Source organism: Candoia aspera, chromosome 2 (genome assembly GCF_035149785.1).
Source record: "Candoia aspera isolate rCanAsp1 chromosome 2, rCanAsp1.hap2, whole genome shotgun sequence".
Lineage (NCBI taxonomy): Eukaryota > Metazoa > Chordata > Lepidosauria > Squamata > Boidae > Candoia > Candoia aspera.
Genome location: NC_086154.1, coordinates 256,839,927 through 256,866,621, shown reverse-complemented (window position 1 = coordinate 256,866,621; position 26,695 = coordinate 256,839,927). Strand labels below are relative to the sequence as shown.

At 44.3% G+C, this 26,695-nt stretch overlaps 1 protein-coding gene across 3 annotated transcripts in view; it reads right to left on the bottom strand.

Annotated features, from left to right (window-relative positions):
- The window catches only part of ST8SIA5 (ST8 alpha-N-acetyl-neuraminide alpha-2,8-sialyltransferase 5), a 42,330-nt gene extending 20,096 nt beyond the window's left edge, over positions 1–22,234 (bottom strand). The window contains exons 1-5 of one of the 3 annotated variants that reach the window (XM_063295847.1): positions 21,828–22,234; positions 8,997–9,104; positions 5,645–5,737; positions 2,747–2,833; positions 1,777–1,921 (exon numbers count right to left, since the gene is read on the bottom strand). In XM_063295847.1, the coding sequence (XP_063151917.1) occupies positions 1,777–1,921; positions 2,747–2,833; positions 5,645–5,737; positions 8,997–9,104; positions 21,828–22,051 (657 nt within the window). In that variant the 5' untranslated portion in view covers positions 22,052–22,234. Of the gene's footprint in view, positions 1–1,776; positions 1,922–2,746; positions 2,834–5,644; positions 5,738–8,996; positions 9,105–10,402; positions 11,548–21,827 lie in introns of those variants that run through there. The other 2 variants (XM_063295849.1, XM_063295848.1) reach the window with 2 other exon arrangements.
- Positions 22,235–26,695: the final 4,461 nt, after the last annotated feature.

The window sequence follows — 26,695 nt, the reverse complement described above, 5'->3', positions numbered from 1 at the left end:
TAGCTCATGGCATCATTGAGGTGCTCAAGCTCCAGCACCACGACAAGGTAACGATCCTTTGCTGAAGCAAGGGTGCTTAGAAAGTATTTTATACATCATTTAGTAAATATAACAAAATGGAGCTTCTCCAACTAGGAGGAAGAGGTGTCAAGCTTACAGCCCTAAGATTTAATCTCTGTTGTATCCAATGTCACACTGCTGGGGGGAAAAACTGCCTGTGACCTTGGGAGGCTGCTGATGGTATCAGATGAGGAAGGACCACTCTTTTGACTAAGGGGAGATGGAGAATGGCTGGCATCTTGCACATACAGAGAGACCCTACAAAAGTACTAATAATGCATGCATAGTTTATGAGTAATTTTGCAACAGAAAAACAAATGTGATTTTAAAAAATTATTAAAGCACGCATTGCGCGGTACTCATAAAGGAAAATAAGCAGTCCACTGGGGCTCTGAGGTCAACATAGCAGATCTTCTGCAGGCAACTAACAGGTGACAAGGTTAACATGGGTCACATTTCTGGACAGTCCACTGCTCTCCAAGAGCTGGAGAAATGAACTTGCCTTTCTAGCCACCGAACTAACCGTGGGGACAAGGAGATCAGCCAGTCTTCTGCCACGTGCCCAACTGCAAAGAAGGCTATAAAAGCTTTCCCCCAGATATAAGAAGTCTAGAACCTAAGATGCCAATTGGCAGAGAAAGTCTGAGAACGGAATGCTGGAATCTGGGAAATATTTGGAGTTCTCTCACTCACAGGGAGTGTGGGGAAAGGGCAAGGTAAAGCTCTAAATAACCTCAGAACTAACAATAGCAAAGGGGTGAATGGCAGAGTAGACAGAAGACAACAGATGGATTAATAAAGCCCTGGTTTGGGCAATCCACTGTTTGCTAAATAAACCACAGAAGGCTGGAATCACACAGCACACTACCCCAAAACTGAAGAAATCCCATTATCATGTGATGCAGTCTGAACCCAACCAGTAAGTTAGTGGATCAAACCTCACTTCAGCTGCAAACTGATTATGTGGCCTTACTTAAATTATGTTGATTAGCCATTTTCCACATGGATTGGATAGCTCTCTGATGTGCCATGCTAAATATACATTATGCTGCCTGTTTCTCTACATACAGGAATGAGATGGCAGGTGGCAAGCTAATCAGGGCAGCTATGAAGGAAATCACCGCAATACAGAGAGTATGGGTTATTTGTTTTGTTTATTCGTTTGAGACATCAGCTCACTTTTCATTTCTGCTACAAAATTCAGGCTGCCATGCCTGGAAAGTCCAGGCAGTTTTTCTGCATCTAACCACTGACTGAGATCAGACCTACAGGTAGTCCTTGCTTAACAACCATTCGTTTAGTGATGTTTCAGACTTAGGATGGTGCTGAAAAAAAGACTTACAATTGGTCCTCACGCTTACAACTGTCGCAGCATCTCCATGGTCACGTGATCACGATTTGGGCACTTGGCAATCGGTTCACATTTATGACCATCGCAGTGTCCTGTGGTCATGTGATCGTCATTTTTGACCTTCCTAGCCAGCTTCTGGCAAGCAAAATCAACGGGGAACTGAGCGATTTGCTTAACGGCCATGTGGTTTGCTTAATATCTGCGGTGATTCACTTAACAACTGCCACAAAAAGGTCATAAAATGGGTCGATTCACTTAATGACCGCTTCGCTTAGCAACTAAAAGTCCAGTCCCATTGTGGTTGTTAAGCGAGGACTACCTGTACTCAAGGGGAAATTATTTTTAAGTCAACGTAGGTACCACACCTTTGGAAACATTCTGAATACTTCAAGGTTGATATGGAAGATGTTATTGGAATCCACTTCATATTTCAGGTCTGTTCCCAGGGGCGTATTCTTTTGGGTTGTGAAGAGGAAAGCTGGTGCATTGCAGCACCTGGACAAAGTAGACCTAGATGAAGGAGCAGGAAAGACACGTGAATCTACTGCAGTTGGGTCAAACATAAACCACAATCAAGTGCAACCAGCTAATGTAGCAGGGATACTGAGACAGACAAACACAGGATTACTCTGTTTTGGCCAGATAATCTGTCAACAATATTGAGCATCTGTAGGGATGAAGGAAGTCCCTCTGCTTCAGTAGATCAGGATTGCTAGGAGCCTGGCCATAGCTCAGTGGTGTTTGCAGAAGGCCTGAGGTTCGATCCCCAGATCTCCAAGTAGGAATGTGGAAGACTGTGTCTGAGATCATCAAGAACAAGGTAAGCCACTTTCCTCCTATCTGGTATCTGTCAGATGTACTAGGACTCCAACTCCCAGAATTCTAAACCAGCCTATTTCAATCCCAACACATCTAGAAAATGCTATGTTGGAGGAGACAAAGCTCAGACAGAACCATAATCTGATTCAATGGCTTGGTCCTGTGACATAGCATGGTTCGTTGAATGTATCACTATTGGTTGGTCACTGTTCCTATCTATCCTGACTGGTTTTAAGTAAAATACAGCCAGGCAGATTTGCTCACAGTAGCAGGCCTGGAAAGAGATAATTTATTCTTCTTCCTGGAGCTGAATCACTTCCTCAAGCAGATTTGCTCCATGAAAGAAAAACAGTAAACCTGCAATCAATCTTTTTCCCAGAGTTGCTGCCGTGGCCAGTGATAGCCCCCTTCACTGCAAAATCTAATTATCAATTTTCAATGTCAAGATATACTTTGGTGCTGGGAATATGATCAAGTTTGCTGAGATCTCTTAGCCCCAAGTTGACCCCATCTTACTTGAAGAAGTTGGCTTCGGTGATATTCATCTTCCATTTGCATATCTGAAGATTCCTCCACCTATCAAACAGTTCTGTCTGCTTCGCTCTAAAACAGACCGGAAGAAATGTTCACCTTAGAGCCGAATTCCAAAAGTAGCAGAGTCTACATCCCAACTTTGATAACAACAATACCACTTTGTCCTGGTCAAGGAAGAGTCACATCTGAGACAGAGAACAAGTCTAGCTTCCATCTGATGTTCTCCTCAAGCATTCCTCCTGTGCCTGATGGCAGATGGGCAGCCCACTCCACACACTGAGATTTCCAAAAGTGTGCAGATTTTGCACACTTAAACACAAAGCATTATTTATTCTTTCCCATATGGACTGCTTTACAAATGGAAAACAGCCAACTTTTCAATGGCCAATGAACGGAGCCTCAAAGGACTGTTCTTGGACAGAAAGTCAAATAGCATAGCTGCATCCATCAAGAAGACTCCGAGTTTCGGTGTCTTCCCTAATCTATATCTCAAAAGCATCAGGCTTGAGCCAGACTTCACTCCTGTAAGAGAACATACATGGTGACTTTCACTGAGATGTGTCCTCCAGTGATCCACTGCACCCTCCCCACGCATCAGAGTGGAAGGTATGTTGTCATCTGAAGGAAATAGTCTTCTGCTACACTACCTCACGGAAAATTTGGAAGGGCTGCCCATTTCTAAATAAACCTACAGATTGTCTCTAAACTTGCTAGAATCCACAGTATTCAAGCAACTGAATTATTTACTCAATTTGAATTGTTTATTTATAAACCATTATTAGACTATAGCAAACTGCCATATTTTATCATTCATTCATTCATACACACACACACACACACACATCCTGTAGTTTTTCTTGTTTGTTTGTTATTTTTCTCAAAATGTTTGTCTCCTTTTTTTAAACACTTTCTAGGTTTTTCTTTCACTTTCTTCTTTTCTTTTCTCCTTCAATTTTTATTTAATGTAGATTAGCATAAGGTAGCATTTTTATTTTATTTTATTTAGCACATACTATATCATACAATAAATACCTTTTTCTTCTAAAATATACAGTCTTTTATATAATCACAATATAATTAGAAACCTATGTAGTTTACATATAAGATTACATAACAATAAATAATACCTTCTAAGAAGTGTGCTAATATTTTAAAAATAAAATAAAAATAAAGTTTTTTTTAAAGAGTATAACTGTCATTATTTGCAGCAGACACAACCAGGGTACAGACCAGGGTTTCTCAACCAGGGTTCCATGGAGCCCTAGGGTTCCATGAGAGGTCACTAGGGGTTCTCTGGGAGATCACAATTTATTTAAAAAATTATTTCAAATTCGGGCAATTTCACGTTAAAGAGGTAAGTTTCATTCTTTATTTTTATTTAAGAACACTGTTAATGCATCTATACAGGCCTAACCATGAAACAAATACAATAATTTTCTAACTTTTGGCCTATATTTGAGCCTGAATGTGCAGGGATTCTCCAAGGCCTGAAAAATATTTCCTCCAAGGTCAAAAGGCTGAGAAAGGCTGGTATAGAGAATAAGGAAGATGATCTTGATGGGGATATGCAGGAGCTGTTACCTAGGCAACAGGGGCTGAAACATTTTTAAGTCCAGATAACGTTCAGAAGTGGCTCAGACAGACCCCTCCTAATTCACTGAACCAAAAGAAGGAAGAGGAGATCCAGCACAATCAGACCTGCAAGGTTCTGTTATTGTAGTCAATTTCAGTAAAAGTCATTTTAGCCTTCCAGTGGAGTATGTCTATCTCAGTGTTTCTCAACCTTGGCAACTTTAAGATATGTGGACTTCAACTCCCATACTTCCCAGCCATCATGGCTGGCTGGGGAATTCTGGGAGTTGAAGTCCACACTTCTTAAAGTTGCCAAGGTTGAGAAACACTGATCTACCTACTGGGAATGACATAGAGTGGAAGAGTTGTAGTAAGTCATCTTTCTGCTTCTAAAATAGAAAGAATACCCCAAACTCTACATCCCTTTTTCCCGCATGAAAGGTTACAGCAGATTAGACTGTTTTATCCAAGTTTGTCTAACCCAGACTTAAATAAGCCACAAACCTAACTAGGATTTAAGCTAACCAAAGTTAGCATGTTGTTGAAATGGATCTTCTGGATTTAAAATTGACCTGGTTTATGTGAACCTACCAGTTATAGCAGTAACGTAAATTTAAACATAAATCAACATAAAAGAGTATTCTCATAGCAGGTCAAGCCTGCTGACTGAACACATGCAATTGATATTGGCTGTCCCAAGCCCAACCCTATCTGAATCTCCATAATTCCTTCGAGCACCAGTCCTTGGGAAGAATTCTGGGAAATAAATATAACTCTCCGCCAATGCTGTCATCAAGACCCCAGAACTGGTTCCAGAAAAGCCACCCATCCTAGCAGATTCTGTTTCAAAGTCTCTTCTAATAATAATGAGTTGGAGCTTCATTTATACTAAACGTCTTTATTAGCTAACAGCTCCGACATACAGCCTCCTGTTCTAACTACCTGTTGAGTAAAATGAACTACTTCTAGGGCCAAAGGCCATACTTCCCAGAGAGGGTGTGCTTCCTCAACCTCAGTCCTTCCTCTGTGTTACCAACTTTGTCCTCCTGCCTCTACCACTTAGTTCCACCGATTGATACAGATTCTGCTTGAACACTAGCTCTCCAGCAAGGAGGAGCAGGCTATGAACTGGCTTGTACCTGCTTTTGGTTCCACCTCATCATTACTCGTCAACCCATGACCGGAAAACCTCTGAGCATCACTGCAAACTGCCAAGTCGAATCCAGCCTTTTCTGAATGAAATCTGACATGCCCTCAGCTCAGAATTGCCTAGGACAGAAGAAATGAAGATGAACAGGTTCTACTTACCTTGAGAGAACCTTCAACTCCATTAGTTCCCGCCTTAGATTCAGGCATTTCGTAGAGTTGTACTCAAAAGGGCCTTCATAAAATTCGAAGTACCTGAGGAAGAACAAACAAAAAACAAAAGAAGTCAGGCCTCTCTATTTCAGATATCATCTTCTCCCACCTTGGTGCACCTCCCAAATATGCTTGTCTACCAATCCTATAAGTCCCAGCCATCTGACTAGGGTTTGTGGAGCATATGGCCTCAGTGCAATGGGGAAGCTAATGAGGAAACAGACTCAGCACCTTTGTTCACACGAGTTCTTCCTTTGGTTACCAAATTAACCCATTTTCTGAGTTTGCAGAATAACAGAGAACCATAAACTAGCCACACTGGCTGGATTTGCACCACAGCTTAGCAAGAGTACTACCCAAGTTCAGCCTGCTATAGAAAGCCAACTATGAGATCTTTGTGTGTTATATGAACAAAGTGTGTTTTATAATCATCTGAATGACCTGGGTACAGATAACCAAAGTCTGTTTGCTCCTAGAGAAACTGAGGAGATCTTAACTAGAAGAACCTGGGTTTTTTTTGCATATTCCTCCTGTCAGTGCAACCATCTACAACTCTCACTGTCAGGCATTCAAATACCTAATTTTCCAGATTAACCAGCTGTTCTTTCAAGCAACTGGCAGAAATCTGAACAGCAGCTGAGGTGTTCTACAAAATGAATATTGGAAAACATCTTTCTAAGAAAAGCTGTTGACACAAGGGAAATAATAACCGAGAGACCCAGTCAGTGATGGATAAGCAAGCGTACAAAGAATACCGTTCATATTACCCCATGAGCCTTTCTTTAGCTTACTGTCTGCAATTTACATTTCTCTTTTGTCTGTGTGTACCTTATTAAGCAAAATTGCAGTAGTGCTAATGAATGGATGATGCAAACGAATCAAAAATATATACATCAAATTCATCTGTGCATTGGACAAAGGTTGACAGGCCATATAATGGACAGTAACAATTGTACAATTATACCATTGTATAATTCTAATTGACATACAATTAAATTTAAAAGGAAAGAATGCCTGAAATGTACGTCATTAACAAAGCAACTCCAGAAAATTCAACCAAATAGCCTGAAGTCTGTCCTCCTTGCGGCTCTGTCAGAAAAGTAAGACTATCTTGAAAATTTCATAGTTATTTAGCAAATGGATGCCTGGATAAACACAAATGTGAATTATGTCAGTTGTGTCATTTGCACAATGACATCATGACGTATGTGATATCAGCGCAGATTCTACCAGATACCTTTATTTAGAGCCGTGTTTCTCAACCTTGGCAGCTTGAAGATATGTGAACCTCAACTCCCAGAATTCCCCAGCCAGCCAGGCATGTGTGCAACTTCATTTTTAAACTCATTTAAATCAGAGTCCACCCACCAGTACAAGCATAAAATGGGATTTCCTTTCACTGACCTGATGCTAAAGATATTTACTTGTGAAAAACATCATTTTGCTGCAGAACTGGACAACGTATTTTTAGGTAAAAAAAAAAAAAAAGAATAAAATGAGCATTTGTAATCACAAATGCGCCAACTTTTTCCCCTGACTATACACTACTTTAAGGAGAAAGGCTCGTTCCAGTGGGCCTGGAATACCTTGATGCTGAAATCTTACCTCTTGCTGCTATTTCACAGCTTGCTATTTCTGGCCTGTCCTTTACTTCCTCTCCCCGTCCCCACCAAAGACACCAGCCTTGATAGCACCATCCTCTCCATCTTGAATCAACACGGGCTACAAGTCTATTTCTGAGAACACAATGCTGACTTAGGGTCTCAGAGCCCACCCTCGCGCGCATGAGCCTGCTCAAGCACGAACCCTCAAGTGTTCCCCAACTTTCAGAGATGAGGCAGGAGGTGATCAGGAGCAAGGTCTTTTCAGGGGTAGCAAGGCAAATGCAGAAGAGTGCCATGCTCCCTGATCCAACGTTCCCAGAACATTTTATCGGACTTGCATCCATCTTTGAGCAACACATGTCAACCCGCGAGTTGCCAGTTGGGAGGGGGAGCTGGACTGGAGTGTGAATCATTTTGTTTGGGCTAGATGCTCCTTGCCCCAAGGTCATGGGAGAAGAAACCGTTCTGGCCATCTGCTGGCACGGGGAAGGGAGGCGCATACCTATGTGGATAGTGGAGGGGGGGGATTAGAAGCTGGCTCATTTTAAACTGTAGATTGCACGGGAATTGCCATTCACAACTTTCATTTTGTACTGGATGCTTCGCTTCATTAAATAGATTTACAGGCATTCGCTTATGAGTCGTGTTTGAGTGAAAGCTCAAGTGGACAGTCACTGACAAAGAGCCTCCTCACCATCGTGAGCCACAGCAGCACTGAAACAACCTTTTTGCTGAGCTGACCTGGCCGATCTCAAAAAAACTAAGCAGGGTCAGACCTGGTTAGGACTTGGACGGGAGATCATCAGCTGTAGGCTACACTTGAAGCAAAAAAAAAGCAGAAGGCAAAAATGGCAAACTATTTCCATGTTGCTCCCTAGAAAACATGTCCCTAAACTTTATCTTAAAAGCTTTTCCTTGGGCCTCTTATAAAAGGTGGCATATTTTTGTTAATGTAATTAATATCCCCATTTTCAGTATACCCTTATGTTTACAAAATCATTCAAACAGTGGTAAGAACAAATAAAGGGACAGTTCTATTTAAGACATTGTAATAAAAGAAACCATAGCATTCTATTGGATTAAAACAGACGCTGCAAATGTCCATCCAACCAATATAAGCAGTCCTCGTTTAGCGACCAGAATTGGGACCGGCAACTTGGCCGTTAAGCAAAGAGGTTGCTAATGACAGGGTTGGCAACTGCACAGCTAGATCCAAAATACACAAGTGCACATACACATGCCAAGCAACAAGAAGGAAGCGCTGCCCTCACTCAAAGCTGGCTTTGAGTCATATCATCACTTTGAAGCAATCCGAGCAAAGGTTGTGCTTTCTGTTTACATTTTGGGGCCCTGAGCACGAAAAAAAAGTTATCCACCGGCACTAAAGACCTTGATCTCTAGTGCCCTGTTCCCCCCAGTACTACAGCTCAAGGGGCTCAGGGCAGCACAGCAGAGGTGCAGTAGCAATTTTGGCTTAGTGCTAATTTATTGCAGAGCTTGACCATGTACAAACACAGGGCAATTATTCCAGTTCCTTCAGCTCTGAAGGATCAAGTTCGGGCCTCTCTTGCCTCTGTTCGCATCAGCATGGAAAGAATGTGCCACACCAATGAGTTACGGTGCCTCCCCAGATCATATCAAGGGTCTGCTCCATGACTACAGCCACCCCTTCAGGGCTGCGCCCCCAATCTCTGTACCTGCTGCCTGGGCCACTTCTACTTCTCATAGATCCGCCCTCCATGCAATTGGAGCTGTTGGTCCACTTGGCCAGTTCCTCCTCACTCTGCCAGGTAAACTGCAGCTCACTAGTAAAGAAACAAGGCAGTTGGTATCTCACATCATCATTGTGGTCTCAGTCCTTCTCAGCATCAGCTAGACAGTGGACAGAAAATATTTTCCAAGACAGATGAGAAATGAATCCTGCAGGGATGGCTGGTGAATTTCAGTCAACCATTTTCGATCAATACCAATCCTGGGAATACGTAATGGGCAGATCTTTTCCCACTTCTAGTGCATTTAAAAGGATTTGGTAGCACATTCTTAAATGGTGAGCAAAGGCTACAGTCCCTGGTGCAGGTTTCCGAGCCATACTTCGTTCTAACCTCCTGCCCTCCAGACAGGTATTGGGATGGAACTGCTGGGCTGGAATAAGGAGACCCAGGTTCACATCCACGCTCATCTCAAGAGGAGGTTTTCGGCTGGCCAGTCACACCCTCTCAGGCTAGCCTATTTCACTTGATGGTGGCTATCGGGAGAAAGCAGTTGCTAAGGATGTTGCCTTCAGCTCTTAGAGAAGCGGTGGGATGGACGCGTGATGAATAAACAAATGTGTTGGACTACAAATGATGTTGGACCAATCCTCCAATTGAAAAAATAAAGCTGAATCAAAATGTGCAGTGGGAACAAATGGGAGCTAGGAATTAATACTCAGGGCACAGCGCTCAAGAGGGGCTCCAAAGAGCATCTGTAACAGCGAATCCCCAAAATTAAATTTGGGGTCTTTTGGTGGGGGAGTTGTGGACACTCTCATAAAGTGGCTGCAGGAGGGGGCTTGTCTATAAATTGGGAAACATATCCTGTTATAAAGCATGAATTTACAGAAGGCTGTCTTATCCCTTAGTCCAGTGTTTCTCAACCTTGGCAGCTTGAAGATGTATGGACTTCAACTCCCAGAATTCCCCAGCCAGCATGGAGTTGAAGTCCATACATCTTCAAGCTGCCAAGGTTGAGAAACACTGCCTTAGTCAATGCCTCTTACAGCACAGTCCCAACCAGGATTCCTTGCTCGGTCCTTTTTAGGAGGTCACTCTCACACAAAGTGCTGGGTGGCAGCTGCCCATTTCCAAAAAAGCTTATGGGGCCCACTGAGGTCCAAGATGCATTCTTGGAAATAAAGATCAGGCTGGGAGTCAAAAGTGCTTTGCAGCAGACCAGCTTCAAACTCCTCTTCAATTATAAGAATTTTGTTCTAATGGAAAAGGCATAGGTTGAACAGTGACGGCAGGTGCCGAAAGAAATGGCCGCAGCTCACCGGCACTCGTGGATATTATGGTCTGCATTTGAAAATCAAGAGAGTGAAATGTAAACCAGCTAGCAAACTCACCTGAGCCAGCTGGGGTGAGGATAGCCAATCAGAGCATAGTTTCTTCTTAATTTTGAAAAACATTATCTTAGAGATGCTCATTTTATGACATCCTTGAAAGAGGTGATCTTCTTTTCTTACATCCAAATGATGCTTATTACCGACTGGACATCAGGGCAGCAGAAGCCAACACCATTTGTTCTTGTCAGTGCAACAGTGCTGCAAAATTGCATCTGTGCCCACTAGTTCTGCCAACAATTTTCCTTGCTCTCCCTGCCAACTCTTTTCTCCTAGCAGTTCTTAGAAGCGGGTTGTGCATGAGACAGGGAACATGTTTAGTTTCAAGCTCAGAACAAACAGTCCACGGGAAACTTTATGTCCAAACAGTTGAGTTGAGTATTTGTTTTGTCCCACAACAAAACTTACAGGTGATGCAAGTTCACAAGAGTCCGTTTCAAGGTTGGTGCAACCAGCCCATTTCGAGAACGCTGTTTTCAATGATGGGAGCGTTCTACAGTAAATGCCACCACTCAAAACAAGTTTTGTTTCTTACACAAGGCTGTTCTGAGCCTGCAAATGTTTCACATGAGCCTGCGTAGAAGCAGCTGCAAATCATGGAAGGGCGATGAAGCAGAATTCAAACAAAGCTGCATGACTGCAAATGGGCAGATCGTATTTTTTTGCTCAAAAATTGAGTACAATAATGTACACAGCAAGGAAAAATTGCATATAAAAATGCACACACCTAACGATGCATAAAGGCGTGTGTGCTAGAGACAGTCTCAGGAAAAACCAATGAAAACTCCTTTGCCATTTTTGAAGAAGTTCTGCAGAATATCAGAACAATCCAATGATCAAATTCATGTGATACTAACATAAATTAGATACAGACCAAGCAGTCAGCTATTATTCCCATCACCTGCCAAACCAAACTGGGTGCAGGGAGTTGAAGTCAGTTGCAGAATACCAGGTTGAGTACAGTATTTTCTAGAAACTAATTAATAGGAAAAATAAATGGGGAGAAAAGAGAAGACAGGGTAAAAATAGCAGCTGGAGACAGAAAGAAGTTCTCAAAATGGTCAGAAATGATTTGAATAAAATTGCATGATATCTAGGGACTGTATCTTGCATCTCTATGAGTCTTACTTCTGATTAAAGCATGGCTTCTCAACCTTAGGAACTTTAAGATGTGTGGACTTCAACTCCCAGAATTCCCCAGCTGCTGGCTGGGGAATTCTGGGAGTTGAAGTCCACACATCTTAAAGTTCCTAAGGTTGAGAAAGCCTGGGTTAAGGAGACTTGAAATATTCACTGTCATATTGTCATAACAGCGATCTTGCAGAGTAGAAGCATGGACCAAAAAAGAGAACTTGCACATCAAGCTTAATTATGTTCAGAAATCAGTTCAGTCTTCACACTGCAGCGACATGAAGAAAAATAGAGGTAGCTTACTTTATTCAGCAGATCTGGATACAGGTAGGTTATAGTAGAAAGGCACTTCATCACTGATTCTTTGTGGACACATTCCATGTGGAATAGAAAGTCTGTGTGCAAGCAAGATGGTAGGGGGAAGGCTGCAAGCCGGCAGCCCTCCCTGCTTGCATGTCTGCCCACGAGGTAAAGGTGGAGACTGAGAATCTCCCAGACCAAGGAGGAGGAGGAAGAGGAAATCAGGTGACCCATGTGACATCCCACAAGCACAATAGAGGCACGACTACCAGACAAACCCTCTTATTGTGCTTGTGAGACAATGCTGAGTTGACCCCTGATAATTCCAACACTAAAGCCATCTCCTCTTTGAAAATGTGCACAAAACTAAAGGAAGATTGCAGAAAGCTAAACGTGACAGTTCAGCCATCAGTCAAAACTTATTCCTGTTTCTTCTGCTGCACGGCAGCTTTCTCATTCACCCTCACCCATCCACGCAAACATATTTTGGAGAGCAATAGAATAGAATATTGTCCTCAACATCAACAAATCCAGACCTCCATCTCTCTCTCTCTCTCTCTCTCTCTCTCTCTCTCTCCACAGCAGTCTCTCACAAGTAGGCCCCACGACTAACTCTTTGGGTGCTCCGTGAATGGTTTAATGGTAAGATGGGGTTAGGCGTGAAAGCTGGCTGCGCGACTCTGGGCCAGTCTCTCAGCTCAACCTACTTCTCAGGTTTCCTGTTGTGGGGAAACATGGGCAGAAAGAGCAATATATATTGTACCCTGCCTTCTTTTCCCAAACAAAAAGCGAGATATGAAGCTAATCAATAGATAAATAAATAGAGTGGCCATTTTTAGGACACTAAATTGGGCACCCAGCAACTGAGGGGAAAATGAGTAGCAATTGTCAACAAAGGATTTGAAGAAGAATAAAGCAAGCACTGGATGGAACTGATGGAATCTAAGCGAGAGAAATCAAATGAAATGGAAAGTTTAACGTGTCATAAGTCTTTGTGAACTTCTAAAGCTAAATATCTTTTAATTCAGCCTTCCAAAAGGAACTGCAAGTACCAAAATCCTTTCCTCTGTCTTTAAAGGCAAGAAGCAAAAGATTATGACCTAGTTTTACTAAAGTACATTCTTCTATCTGAACATTCCCCTCAATGTTGTTCTCTGGATTTTTATGGTCAGCATCTTCCACGTTTCCCAAGCATTTGCAGCACTGATGCTCAACATCTGCCTCTGACATGGGACAATTTCACAGAAGTAGCCAATGTTTTGACAAAATCTGACAGCAGATTTGAAATTATTTTTAGTACATTTTCACTCATTTTGTTCACATTCCATTTGCTCATTTCCCACAAAGAGATCTTGAAGAGTTGGGGGCTATTTTCCCCTGAAAAAAGACCAATAATGGAGGAGGAGGAGGAGGAGGAGGAGGAGGAGGAGGAGGCCATTTGTATCAGGTGGAGAAAGCAGATGGAAGATTTGTTCCCATGCTTATAAGTCTCAGCCTAGGCATCTGCAGGGGATAAGTGATACCATGTGCACCATGACCTCATGGTGTAAATGATGGGAATTATGAACTTTGCATCATCTGAGTGATACTTCCATAACACACATGATTTTTTCACAGCTTCTTGCAGATGCCTATGACACTAAGTTCTGATTCTCAGACTGCAGAACGCCATGGCTTGCCAACTATTGTGATTAGCATAATGTGTGTCTTAACATATCAACCAAGGCACTGCCTTAACCAATCATTTGGTTTTTTTATGGGCTCAGTAACGGGTGTTTGTATACAGCCATAGCAATTTGTTAACCATGGTTTGTCATACAGTATGAACTGGCTACCTGCATAAAATACAAAGGCACTTAATTCAGTAATGGTGATCCAGGAATGTGGGTATGGAGCCTGCAAAGTGACTGAACTGCTAGGGAAATTAAGTGCACTCTCCCACAGATTATGGGGTTTTTTAATGTTGTTTATTTTAATTATTTCTGCTGTCACATTTTTTATTATTTCATTGTATTGTTTTTGTGTTTTGAAGTATACGCCACTCAGAGTCACGTATGGGAGATGGGTGGCTATATAAATTTACCAAATAAGTAAATTAAAACAAATAGATAAATTCAAGTCAAACAAAAGACTGTGTGCCAAACTTACGGAAGCTCCTGGCTATGTGTGTGCAGCACACTAACCCACAGGGGCTCAAAGTCTGGAGCACTATGGAGCACTAAAAACAATAAATGAGTTTGCACAACCTGCCCCCCCCCCCATGAGCAAAGCTGATTTCACCAGGGTTTGGGGAGAAATCAATACACCACTTAGTTTTAACAACTACATTTTAATCTATATATGATAGAGTTTTTCAAACATTATGATAGCCCCTCTGTGGGCTTGTGCATACAAACTAAGGAGCAAAGACCACTGACAGTGCCTTTGGCTGCAAAAGTCTCACCGGGTCTTAAAATAATTTGCAACCCCTTTCTAAGTTGCTCGCAACTCCCTGGAGGTTCCTGATCCACAGTTTGAGAAACCCCATACTGATTTATTGATTTCCATTGTTGTTTATGAGTGAATCCTAGATTCACACAATACACTGAGGTCAAGAGTCCTGATATCTATCAGCTGAGACAAAGGAAGGTCTGCCTATCAATGGACATTAGCACAAGAATTAGCACAAGTGAGCTTCCACATCTTAAGAAGACAACCTTATAACTTTAGGGATCATTCTGTCCACAGAGTCCTCCCTTGGTGCCCATCAGACTTCCTGCCTTATTTGACTTTCTAAAAGTGATCCTTTTAATTTACAACTAAAAACTAAACTCTTTCTTGAATTGAGCTGGATTACAGGTGACTTTGTAGACACATGGAAGTCAGTTTCTGGGCAACAGAATGGAAGAGGTTTCCCAGTGCCTTCTTCAGGGATTATTGTCAATTTTCCAATCTGGTCAGTAGACAAGAGATTTGCTAGTGGTCTCCCATCCACATATTATCCAGGTCTCCTAGCTTCAGCAAGGTTGGCTAAGCACTACCACCTACCTGGGCAACAATCAGTCAATCAATAGGCAGGTGGACAAGTGCAAAGCAAAGCACCAGCTTTGAGCATCTCCTTCATTTACAAGAAACCATTTGAGTCTATAAAGATCCCACTGCAATATATCCACCATGGAGCCAGTTTGGTGTAGCGGTTAATGGCACTGGGCTAGAATCTGGGAGATTGCAAGTTCTAGTCCTGCCTTAGACACAAAGCCAGTTGGGTGACTCTGGACCAGTCCCTCTCTCCCAGCCCCAGAAAGAAGACAATGGCAAACTGCTTCGAAAAACACTGCCAAGAAAACTACAGAGACTTCTCCAGGCAGTCACCAGGAGTCAAGACTGATTCAAAGTTCTAGAAACCTCCACCATAACAACCATTTTGTGAAAGCACCCACTCAAGGTTTCTGCAGGGGCATGCATGTTAAGAAATTGACATGGCAGCCATGAAGCACCATCGTTTCTTAACATGCATCGATGCAAGATGCAGGTTAAAAAGCAAAGGGGCTTGATAAGATAACCACAGCCACCATTTTGACTTCTTGAACCCCAATCCCATGGACAACCTGCACCTGCTACACACTCTCAAATGCGGTCGTGACTCAGAAAAGGTCACCCAGCTCTGTATTAAACCATCAAGCTATTGATGGCTTCTGGATGGGAGGACAAAAACCAGCCAGGTTTCTCAGCTGCCTTCCAATCTGGAGTAGAACCTGTCCCTTCTTCTGAACTGGAAATCACATGAACACAAAAAACTCTCTCCACACCAGGACCAGCGTTCAGCCCAAACATTTGCTCCTTGACTTCAACTAATGCTAGGAAAAAGTATCTCTGACGATACCCAAGCAGCCATTTCTGCAAGCATCACATTAATATTCTTTTCTCCAAAACTATTCAAGGAGCAGAATCCTCTCTACTACCACCAACTATAAAGCAAATGGAAGAATGAAAGAAATCCTCAAGCATGCTAAAAATATGGTAGAAGCCCAGAAGCTTCTTTTGCAGGAGAAGAAACCTTCTGAGAAACTGCAAGGCAGATTTTAGCTTAGGCAGGAACTGTTCTTGGGGATCAATTCCTGTAAACCACACTAAGGACTCTTATATTAGAAGAGTGACCTCAAGGTTGGAACAAAGCAATTAAAATTACACACAGCTTTGATGGAAAGGGAAAATTGTGCTGATGCCCTTGGCAGCCTTAATGCTTGATTTGCTTTTATTTTCTTGTCAAATCAAAGGTGGGGAGAAGAAAGCTAAACAAACTCCCAGTGGGTTCAGAAAAAAAATGTTCCTGTCATTAACAAGCCTCCAAGTTAGCTGAGGTGCTGATGTTTGGGAATTCTGGAGTGGTGATACTCTCACTGTCAAATGCTACCTTGCAGAGAGTGGGGAAGCTGGAAACATCTGCAAATGCCTTCAGTCTGACATCACCCCTCAAGGGTGTGTGTGATCTGTTCTTACCACCCTTTTCATTAAGATGTGCAGAGGAGAGGACATGACTTAATGCAGGTGGGAACAGAAATGAGAAAGGGCAGAGGAAAGGAGGCAATGAAATTGAACCAACTGAGACACTTTTGTGTATTTCTAGCCCATGCAGAATAAGAAGATCTTTTAGGACTCAAACAGGTCTCCTTGGTCTTCATTCAACATACATCCTGTATAGCTGCATTTGCACACAAGTATCCCAGTTATGAATTAGCCTATTCTCTGAGTTTGCACAATAGCTTGACCCATAGACCAGCCACCTGGACTGAGTTCACAGAACATGCTAGGCCACAAATAAGTTTAACCAAGTTTGTCTTATTCTGGGAAGGCAACCACTGAAGCCTTACCCGCTCTGCTTACATGTGTGTGGGTACACAGTCCATGGAGGCCTTCAGAATAAAAGTGGCCTTCAGCCTCATGACATCCACTGATTTATTTGCAAGCTATCAGTTGTTCAATAAGAACAGCTTGTTCAGCACACAGCAGCTTCTAGGGGGGAGGTAAAGGGAGAAGAGGAATGGCCCTGATCCCTGGCTGGCATTAGCCTGGCCTACTGATAAAGAACATCCTTTGGCCTCTAACAAGTGATTACAAATGGATTCCAGCCTTAATTAGGAAATCACATCTGTGCAGCAGCAATCTAGATGACCCCTAGATGGCAGCAAACAGAAACAGAGAATTCATCTCTTCTGGTGGTCATCCAGAATTTTGCAGGCCACATCTGCTAGCCAATCTGCCAACCTTTAACTGAGGGGCATGGGTATTTAAATGCAGCGTATGGACCACATGTGACTCTGTAGTCCCTGAAGCTCTTTCCCACTGTTCTTCCAAAATGCAGACCATAATAAGAAACTGTAGCTGTGTTCAGCCTCTACTATGTTTGGCACACTTGCTTTAAGCATATACAGAGCTGAAACATTAACCCCTTCCTTCAGGTAACAATACACTTGTGGGCTTCAGACGCTGGACTCTGGTGCTGTTTGCCACCAAGAAAGCCACCCTGATTGTAGCTGTCTGCATTCTTAGTTTGTATGCTTAGTTTTGACAGCCTACTTTATCTGTTAAATTGAATCTGTAAGCAAATGAAGAACTGGGGATGGGCAATCTGAAAGAAAATCTGGAACACTCTTGTAACATTGCCACAACCCTGGAAAGTTGTGTGAGATCTCCTGAGTTCATTTCTCCAAGTTTCCCTCTTTGGGACTGTTAATACCAAATCATATACAGTTAGGAATGGGCATACCACAGCCTTCCCTATTTTGATGGAGAAGGGTGCCGAAGATTCTGATTCAGCAAGAGCTAGAAGGCAGGCATCTCATCTTTGAAACAGTCTTCCATCCATCCATTTGGAAAGCCTTCAACCCAGCAGGCAGAATTTTTTTAAAAAATGTTTCATCTCTTTTGCTCCCTGGTAAGGCCAAGCAGTGACCATCCTTGGACTATGAGACTGAGATTTAACCAGCCCATCAATGAAGGTGTCTACTTGATCCGGTCTATGACTTTTCCCAAAGACAAGAGGGAAAATCAATGGGCATGGCCTTCAAGGCAATTTCTTTTATTATTATTTCTTATTTGCTGAAACAGCACAACTCTCAAAAGTGTGTTTAGGTAAAAGCTTTGCAACTGGAATACCTAAATGGGAAAAAAAATGACAGGAGAGGTGACTGACTGATTGATTACAGTATGTGCCATCAAGTTGGTGTCAACTGTTAGCAACCACATAGGTTTCCTCCATGATGATCTGTCTGTAAATTGGTCCTTCAGTGCCTTGAGTGAGAACAATGGATTGATTTGTTTGATGATCCATCGGTTTCTTTTCTTGGCTGTCCATGATATTCTGAGAATATTGAGTATTGACACCTTTGAACTTTGGACTTTGAGCCTTGGACTCTGAACTTTGGTGTTGGAGAAGACTCCTGAATTCTCCAACATCGAAGTCCAAAGACGTGAATGCTCTTCCTCTCTTGCTTCTTCAGAGTGCCACAAGATGAGACAGCCACTGGTTTAGGTTTTGGAGATGAGACATATTCACAGAGGAGAACTCTATCAGTGGCTGTTGATCATGAACTAAGTCTGCTTTTGAATACCTCTCAGGCAATCACTCTTTCCTGCCTTCGTCCTATGATGTGGACCTCTGGATGGCACTGTGGCCAACAAGGTTTGGTCTGCTCCTGCAGAGAGCTTCTCACTACCTCACTGGGCTGTTGTAAAGGGAAAAAAAATGAGATTGCCTCTTACATCCACCAGCACACACCCACTGCAGGAGCAGTGCATACAAATGGAAGAAAAGAACAGATTCTCAAGGGAGGGAGGACTATGCCAAAAAAAAAAAAAAGGGGCTGGTATCCATTTATAGTACATCATCATTACTGTTATAGCCCTGTCTCTGTTTCGTACTGAATTTCAATTAACACCCTTGGCCACATCTGGAGACGTTTCATTTTATAATTGCTGAAATTACAGTTATTTAAAGAGAAATCATTAAATGTCAGTCCACAGCAATGGCTTTCAGCTGGATTGTCAGCTCCTGTGACAGCAATCTGATCAGAATGGAGGACCTCCTCTGGAGTAAATTGTCTTAGCATTACTGAAAGAAGCAACAGTGCTTTAAACGGAGCAACGAATGCTTAGCACTGCTGTTTGTTTTATTAATGGTGGCTTTCTGGACCCATCTGAGAATCTCATCTATTGAAACTCTATCCTATACAGTCCAATGTGAGGCACTGATGCATACATCATATTAAGTGGGGCTCATTCCGATTTACTTTAATTGGGGGGGTGTGAACTTGAACCTCTTTTGCAACTCTTTAAAGCGTCCAGGAAATTCCAATGAAAGACACAGCTGTTTTAAAATGCTGCACAAGGATGCATGCGCATACACGCACATTTCAAAGCACCTTCTGAGAATCATCTCCACTGCTCCAATGGGAACCCAACAACAAGCTTAATTCGTGCACTACTACAGATGTGGGATTTCTGGAAGATTTTGAATCAAAAACATGTTCTGGAAATTTTTCCTATGAAAATGAGCATGATTCAAATCATCATCTTCAGATCAATATCCACAGTCTGCAGAAGTATGTGGGCAACATCATTCCATGTGGAAAACTTTAGCCCATTTAATGGCATTTGAACCTTACGTTTAAAGAAAATAAAAGCCTCAATATGTGAAGAAAAGTCATTTTTACTGGAATGTTGGAAGCGATGTTGGGCAATAGGCAACAAAATAATAGGCAATTCCATTTTAGCCTCTCTATTTTTTAGAACAATCACCTGAAAAGGAACCATCACAACACCTTCAAAACCTCCCAAAAGTAGAAAAATGTTCATTTTGGAAAATGTTCCCTGGAATTTTTTCTAGCCTACATTTCTGCAAATCCCTGTAAGTCAGGAACTTGGAGAGAGGGAACAGAATGGTGGAGTGCAAGTAATTCCACTAAATGGAGTACAAGGGCACACCTCAACAAATGAGATGTGATCAACCCCCATGCCACATTTGATTTCATTTAATAATAGATTAAAATATGTGGCTTAGGAAACTCCCCAGGCATTTAATAGGTTTCACTTTCCATCGTGTTAACAATGACAATTTGGTAGTAACCCAAGGATGGGGACAGGAAGCTCTGAGACTGCAGGGGATACATCTGAGCATTAAGCCATAATGCAGTTCATTCTGTTTAATACATAATGGTATTTGTCCCTTCGAATCAGTGTTGACTCCTGGCAACTGCCTGGACAAGTCCCAGAGGTTTTCTTGGCAAGGTTTTTCAGAAGTGCTTTGCCCCTGCCGCCTTCTTCCTGGAGCTGAGAGGTCCAAGGTCACACAGCTGGCTTTTTGCCCAAGGTGGGACTAGAACTCACAGTCTTCTAGCGCAATGCCTTAACCACCACACCAAGCTGTCTGTCTGTCTCTGTCTCTCTCTTTCCATCTAGGTAACTATACCGCATGCACACAGTCCTTGCCTCTTCTAGTTCATGATTTAGCACATGTCGTGCAAATGGTTTATTCAGCCAACCATTTGGCTGATTAAACAGACTACGGCTTAGCAGAAACACTACAGTACAGGAAGACCCCACTCTGTCCATGAGAAACGTTCCTGAAATATTCTCCTCTTCTGAAGAAAACTTCAAAAGCAATTTTTTTTACCCAGTGCAATCAGAACTGATAGCAAACAAATAAAAGGCAGGAATTGTTTTTCCAGCATAGCACTTAACTCTCTCAATAAAAATAAAACAAATAAAATAAAAGGCAACTAAACAGGGATGAATCTGAGACCACTGCTCCCTATGGTCACCGGGAGTTAAGCCCAAGTGAAGGAAGACTTTATTTTGACTACCCCGAATGCTTCTACTTGCTCCTCTGCTAACCAGGAGGATGGCTTCTACATCTTCAAGAAACAAAGAAGCTGTATGTCTTACAATGAAATCCTGGACATGTTTATCTTCTATCCCAGATCTATGCATCAGGAGCTAGGCAATTGTGCAAGATCAGGAACTCCTGTGGCATTTTCCCTATGTCTGGCAGAAATGCAGGTCCATCCTGATCCTTCCCCTGATGTATCCGTAGTATCTGTTTACACACAGCAATGTCACACAGTTGCTCTTTTTTAAAAAAAACAGCCACTTGATCCCTTCTTACTCCAAGCTATGGGCAAAGAGATGAGCAACTACAACTGAGCTGCGTTTGCTGCAAATGGGTTCTCAGCCGAGTGCTCGGAGTCACAGCCTTCCTGGGTAATTCTACTGAACCAAATGGGTCTTGCTCCCTGGGAACCAGGGGCACTGCTAACCCTGGGCGCCCCTTGCAATCAAGCAAGGGAGAATCTTGTGGCACCCTCAGCGCTAGCGAGCCTGCGACAGCCAAAGCTGTCAGGGAATATTCACTTCACAAGACACCTGTTTATTCTCTGTTTTGCATGTAAGTCACTACCAGTCTTCAGTGATTTCTCTATCAGTCTGCGTTGTCAGCAAGGCTTTGGGGAGGAATCAAATAAATTTATTCTAACAACCGCTTTCTGATCAGCTTGGACACCTCCACAACGCCTACCCCAGCACGGTTCACAGGGTATGTCTACCTTGGTTACTGAATTAACCCATTTTCTGGATTCACACAATATACTGAAACATTTTGATTGCGTGCCATCAATTCAGGGTCAACTCTTAGTGACCACATAGAGAGATGGGTTTTCTCCAGGCCGCTCCCGCCCCAACCCGGCCCTACACTGAGACATACCTGAACCAAATGGAGAGGTTCACACCATATGCTGCCCTACAGAAGAACGAACCAAGGTGAACGCTAACCAACTACAAAGGGAATCGCATCTGAGCCTCCCCCTAATCTTGGGGAACTGGTTTGTTTTCCCTGCTGTGCCCACCCAGACCGTCTGGCTCCCTTGCTGAAGGTCCTGGGTGAAGCCAGACCACGAGTTAATCCAGCAACCAGGTTTATGGGATCATGCAAACAACGCAGCCCGGCTTCTTCCTTCCCCTTTACCTCTTCACATAGTTCCTCCCGTACAGGATCTGCTGCAGCAGCGTGACCACGGCGAAGGCGCAGATGAAAATGAAAAGCAAAGTTCGGTTTCCCAGTAAGTCCCGGTTGAAAGTCGGGTCCGTGTACCCCATCCTGGCGGCGGCGGCGGGACGACGAGGCGAATGCCGTCCGGTCAGCCTCGACCAACAGCCGGGGCCATCATTCGGCGTCCGGGGGGACTGCATCGCTCCTGGCGGGGGCGGAGCGGGGCTTGGCGACGGCGCCTGGACAAACCCCGGCCGGGGGCGGCGCGCAAAGTTTCCGGGCGCGGGAGGACGCAGGGCGGAGAGCCTCTTCTTTCCGCGGAGGGGACCCGGCAGGCGCCCCCCCCCCCGTCACCGGCGCGCCCCCGAAGAGGGCGGCGCTGCTGCCGCCGGCTGGAGAAGCAAAGGGGGGCGAAGCGGCGGGCTCCCGCAGGGGGTCTCCGGGCGGGCAAGCGGCGCCCCGCGAGCGAGGCGAGCCCGAGTGGCTCCCCGGAAGGCGGGCGGGCGAGGCGGCGCGCTGCGACCCAAACGCCGGCGGGGGCTTTCGGGGGGCAGCCCATGGGCGCCCTCCGTTTGGCGCGGAGGCTGCGGGCGACGGGCCCGCGACGGGCGCCGCTGGAGCAGCCGGACCGGGGGCCGCCGAGCCCCGCGAGCCGGCCGGGGGACGAGGCAGCGAGCGAGGCGGGCGCGCGAAGCGGCAGTTGGCCGCGGCGACGCTCCGAGCCACCTCCGAAGGCGGGAGGGAGGCCGGGAGGGCCGCCCGGCGGGAGCGGGGAGCGAGGCCGGGGCCTCCTGCGCCGCCTGCCCCGGCTCGGTCGGGCTTCGCGACCCCCTTCGGCTTGTGCCCGCTTCTCCCCCGCCCCGTCCAGCCGCCGAGAAAACGGGCAAGGTCGTTGCGCCTCCGTTCAAGGACGCGGGAGCGCTCCGCTCCCTCGCCGGAGGATTGCGGGAGCAGCCTGGACACGCGCGCAGGCCGAAGACTTCCAAGGACTTTTTCTTCCTATTCTCCCGTTTTGTGTTTATCGCTGCAAGATAAATGCGGCCGGGGCGGTTGGGGCAAGTCCCTCCCTCGCTCCCACCTCTCCCACTCCTTTGCCCGCCCGGTCCCGCAGAAGATGCTCTGAAAGAAGTTGGGGGCCGAGACGGAGGACTTCAGGTCGACCCTGGGAGGGAAAAGCCAATCGAAACAGGCACCTTGCACGCGGGGAAACTGGCTGATTTGCACCCACCCATCTCTGCTTTAGATCACCTCAACACCAGGCGCTTTCTCAGGACAGGTTTCCTGTCCCTTTCACGATGGTTCAGAGATGCTAGATGTCCCACCCTGAACCATTGAAAGGGACAGGAAACCTGTCCTCACTGCAAAAACGGTTGAAAGACACTATACATGTAGTCCTCACTTAACGACCATTCACAGTGAAGATTCGGACTTATGACTGCTAAAAACCAACTTAAAACTGGTCCTCACATTGACAACTGTCACAGCTTCCACACAGTCACGTGATTGTGATTTGGCCACTTGGCAACTGGTTTGCATTTATGACTGTAGCAGCATCCTGTGGTCACATGATCACCGTTCCCGGCTGGCTTCTGGCAGGCAAAGTCAATGGGGAACCACATGATTCACTTAACGACCACATGGTACACTTAACAGCCACCGCAAAAAAGGTCATACAATTGGATCAGATTTGCTTAATGACCACTTTGCTTAGCAACCAAAATTCTGGTCCCAATTGTAGTCGTTAAGCAAGGACTACCTGTATAAGTCAGTCTTGAGAAAGTGACTGGTGTGGATGTTATCTAAAGCAGAAATGCATGAGTACAAATTGTAGACACCGAGTAATTTAAGAATAGCAAGTAAAACTGCCTATTTGTGCTTTTGTTTGTATTCTGTATAATGACTAACCTGATGATGGCCACATAACTTTGACCCTTAGTGTTCCTCATCAGTATTCATGTTCAGTGTTACTGGCCTGCCAGTGTTCAAAATTAATGTCTAGGACAGAGCCAGAAATCAGAATGAAACCCATGATCTGTAGGCGCTTAAGTGAGCAATATCACATTGTTAACATATTTAGGTGTATATATTTCTCTTGGTTAGTCTGATATATTTTAGGCAGTTAGAATTTTTAAAAAAGGACCTCAAGTGTTAGATTCCTTGTTGCTTAGGTAGTGTTGGGTTTATAAGAGCCTGGCCTGTATTAGTTCTCTAGGCACCTTCTTTTGTGCATATCTTTCCAAAAATTAGTAATGGGGGAATTCTAATTTTTTTTTAAAAATCCTTCAGTTCATCCTTGAGTGAGGGGCATAACATGGAGTTCATCTTAGGGAACTTTGGAGATGCCCAGCCTATGTGCAGTATCTGGATCATTTTGATTTCTGGCTACCTTTGATTTGGAAAATGCTGGGAATTAACTTGAAGTATGCCAAGGCCATGCAAAAGATGGATGTGGCGTGGAGAAGCCCCAGGACAGGAGTGTCCATACGGAGGAGGTCAGCAAGTCAAGATGGCAGCCATGTCCTGTTAGTCCCACTAGGTAGATCAGACCTGGAAACCAGCCCCACGGGAAGGCTAAAACTCCTTTTACTGAGATTGGCTAGAACAACAGAATCTTGCAAGCCTGATGGTGCTGGACCTCCTCCTCTTCCTTCGTGTCTGCCTGAGCTGCTTCCAAATATCTCGTTGCTCTGGACTTTAAAAACATTTAAGCCCCTTTTGCCTAGGTAACGGTTCCTGCATATCTCTGTCGAGGTCATCTTTCTTATTTTTTATACATCGAAGCAAGCAAAATGACACACTTTAAAAGGGGTGGGGCTTCAATTGCTTGGTTGTGGCTGCCATCTTGACTTTTTTGACCACCCCAGTCCCCTCCACCCCAGGTATTGAGAGAGACGTGAACGCTACACCTTTGTGCCTCCATGTAGAGGTTGGGTCTTTGAGAAGGATCAGCATACACCTAGACCTGGGCATCCCTCTTCCAAAGCAAATCCCACAAAGTTCCAGCTTTAAGAAATATTTTCCTGACGTTCAACAACCCGAATCCTTGGAATCCGTTATGTTGTATCCTGCAGGGTAGGATGGTAGAGAACAGGCCTTGACTTCCTTTGGATCTGTTTTCTCCCCCACTCAAAATCAAAATCCTGAGGGGGGTTGAGGTATTTGTCTAGTGAAATAACCTCATTCTACCAGGCTCTAACGCTGGCCTGTTTTATTTATTTACTTATCTGGGTCTTCCTCGGCCATTAATTCCCCCTAGCATTTGCCTTTTGACGAGTTGTGTGATGAGGATAATGGCTTTTGTTGTGATGCTTACCCTGATGTTCACTTTGGTTCTTCATTCTAAAAGGTTTTTGCTATTCCGAAGGGGTTCTAGGATTTTGTCTACCACTTCTGGCTTCTTTGTAATTAGAAGCAGTGGAAAAGTGCATTTCATGAATACATAATGCAACCCCAGCGTAAACAGAACCTTCAAGATGTCTGTAGTCAGAACAGATGAAGGGTACGTAACTGTTTGGGCCAAGGCCACCCCGGTGCCTGAGAAGCATGTCATGGACTGCAGTTCCCGAAGCTGACAGGGCCAGGGCAAAACCTTGGCTCGACTGCATCTGAAGCCAGCTACTCAAGTACCGTTGCTAAGATTACTCCCCTGTCATTTCATTTCATAATTTGCTCTTTCTGTCACATAAAAAAAAAAAAATGGTTTGCTTCTGCTTTTGAAGAACTTCGGACTTCACAGGCCTCCACCCCCCTGAGGCATCAGTTTATACATGTCTGAAAATAGACAGCTCCCCACCACTGTGGAAGAGGCCCGGTGAAAGTCAGGCCTTCTCCAACTTGTTCCCCTCCAGATGCGTTGAACCCCTTCTTGACATGGATTCCTCTGCCGGAGACAAACCTCCGAGGGGTGTGCATCTGGCTGTGGTAGAAAGGCTGACAGAGCTGAGTCAGACCCTTCAGCTTGAGGCAGAGCTCTGAACAGCTGCATGTTTAAAAAAAGCTGCTGACTCCGGAACAGCTCGAAAAGGCATTGGGAGAATTTCTCAGAAGCTCAACGAAAACCTTTGCCAGTTCTGGAAGAGGCAACCCACCAGCCCCTCTCCTGTCTTTTCTAGACCAGGACCAAGTGCAGAAGGGCCTGCTGCCTATTTATATAGGCTGCTTAAGGACCTGGGCTCCATCAGGAACACCTTACAGGTGATATTTATATATGATCTGGATTTCCACTCCTTCCAAAACACTTTTAGATTGTAGACTGGCTCCACAGCCCCTCTTGTACTAACGTTACGATGTTAAGCTCTTCAGGTTCTTTGGTTTGACTCATGATCCCCAGCCACAGATTGTCTCAGGCCCCTCCTGTTTAGGTTTTGGGACTGAACCCTGACTTTGTAATTAATTCCTGAGCATCTCCTAGCGAAAAGAAAATGTACTTAGTACAGGAAAAACTCCCAGAGTTCGCAGCTGGTAATGAGAAGAAGGATCCTTGGCTAGAAACCATCCATTTTTCGTTCAGTACTATTGCCGCTTCTATAAAATGCAGTTTGTTTTTGATGGATGGACAGAAAGGAAGATTTGGGATCCTTGCAATTGTCTTGCACGCAAATATTTCAAACATGACAAACTAGATATACCTACATAAATGGTATTTCATAAAGCACCACCAGGAGCAGCAACAAGATGCACATTCCTACCCCAAGGGGTTTAGAGGCTGAGTTCACACACTGCCAAGCCACAAATTTGTATAATCATGGTTTTGGGATAACCAAAATTTATTGGCTTCACATGTTGTGCTAAGCTGTTAATTATGGTTTGCAAATAGCAAGAGTTGGGTTTTCATAAGGCGCTAA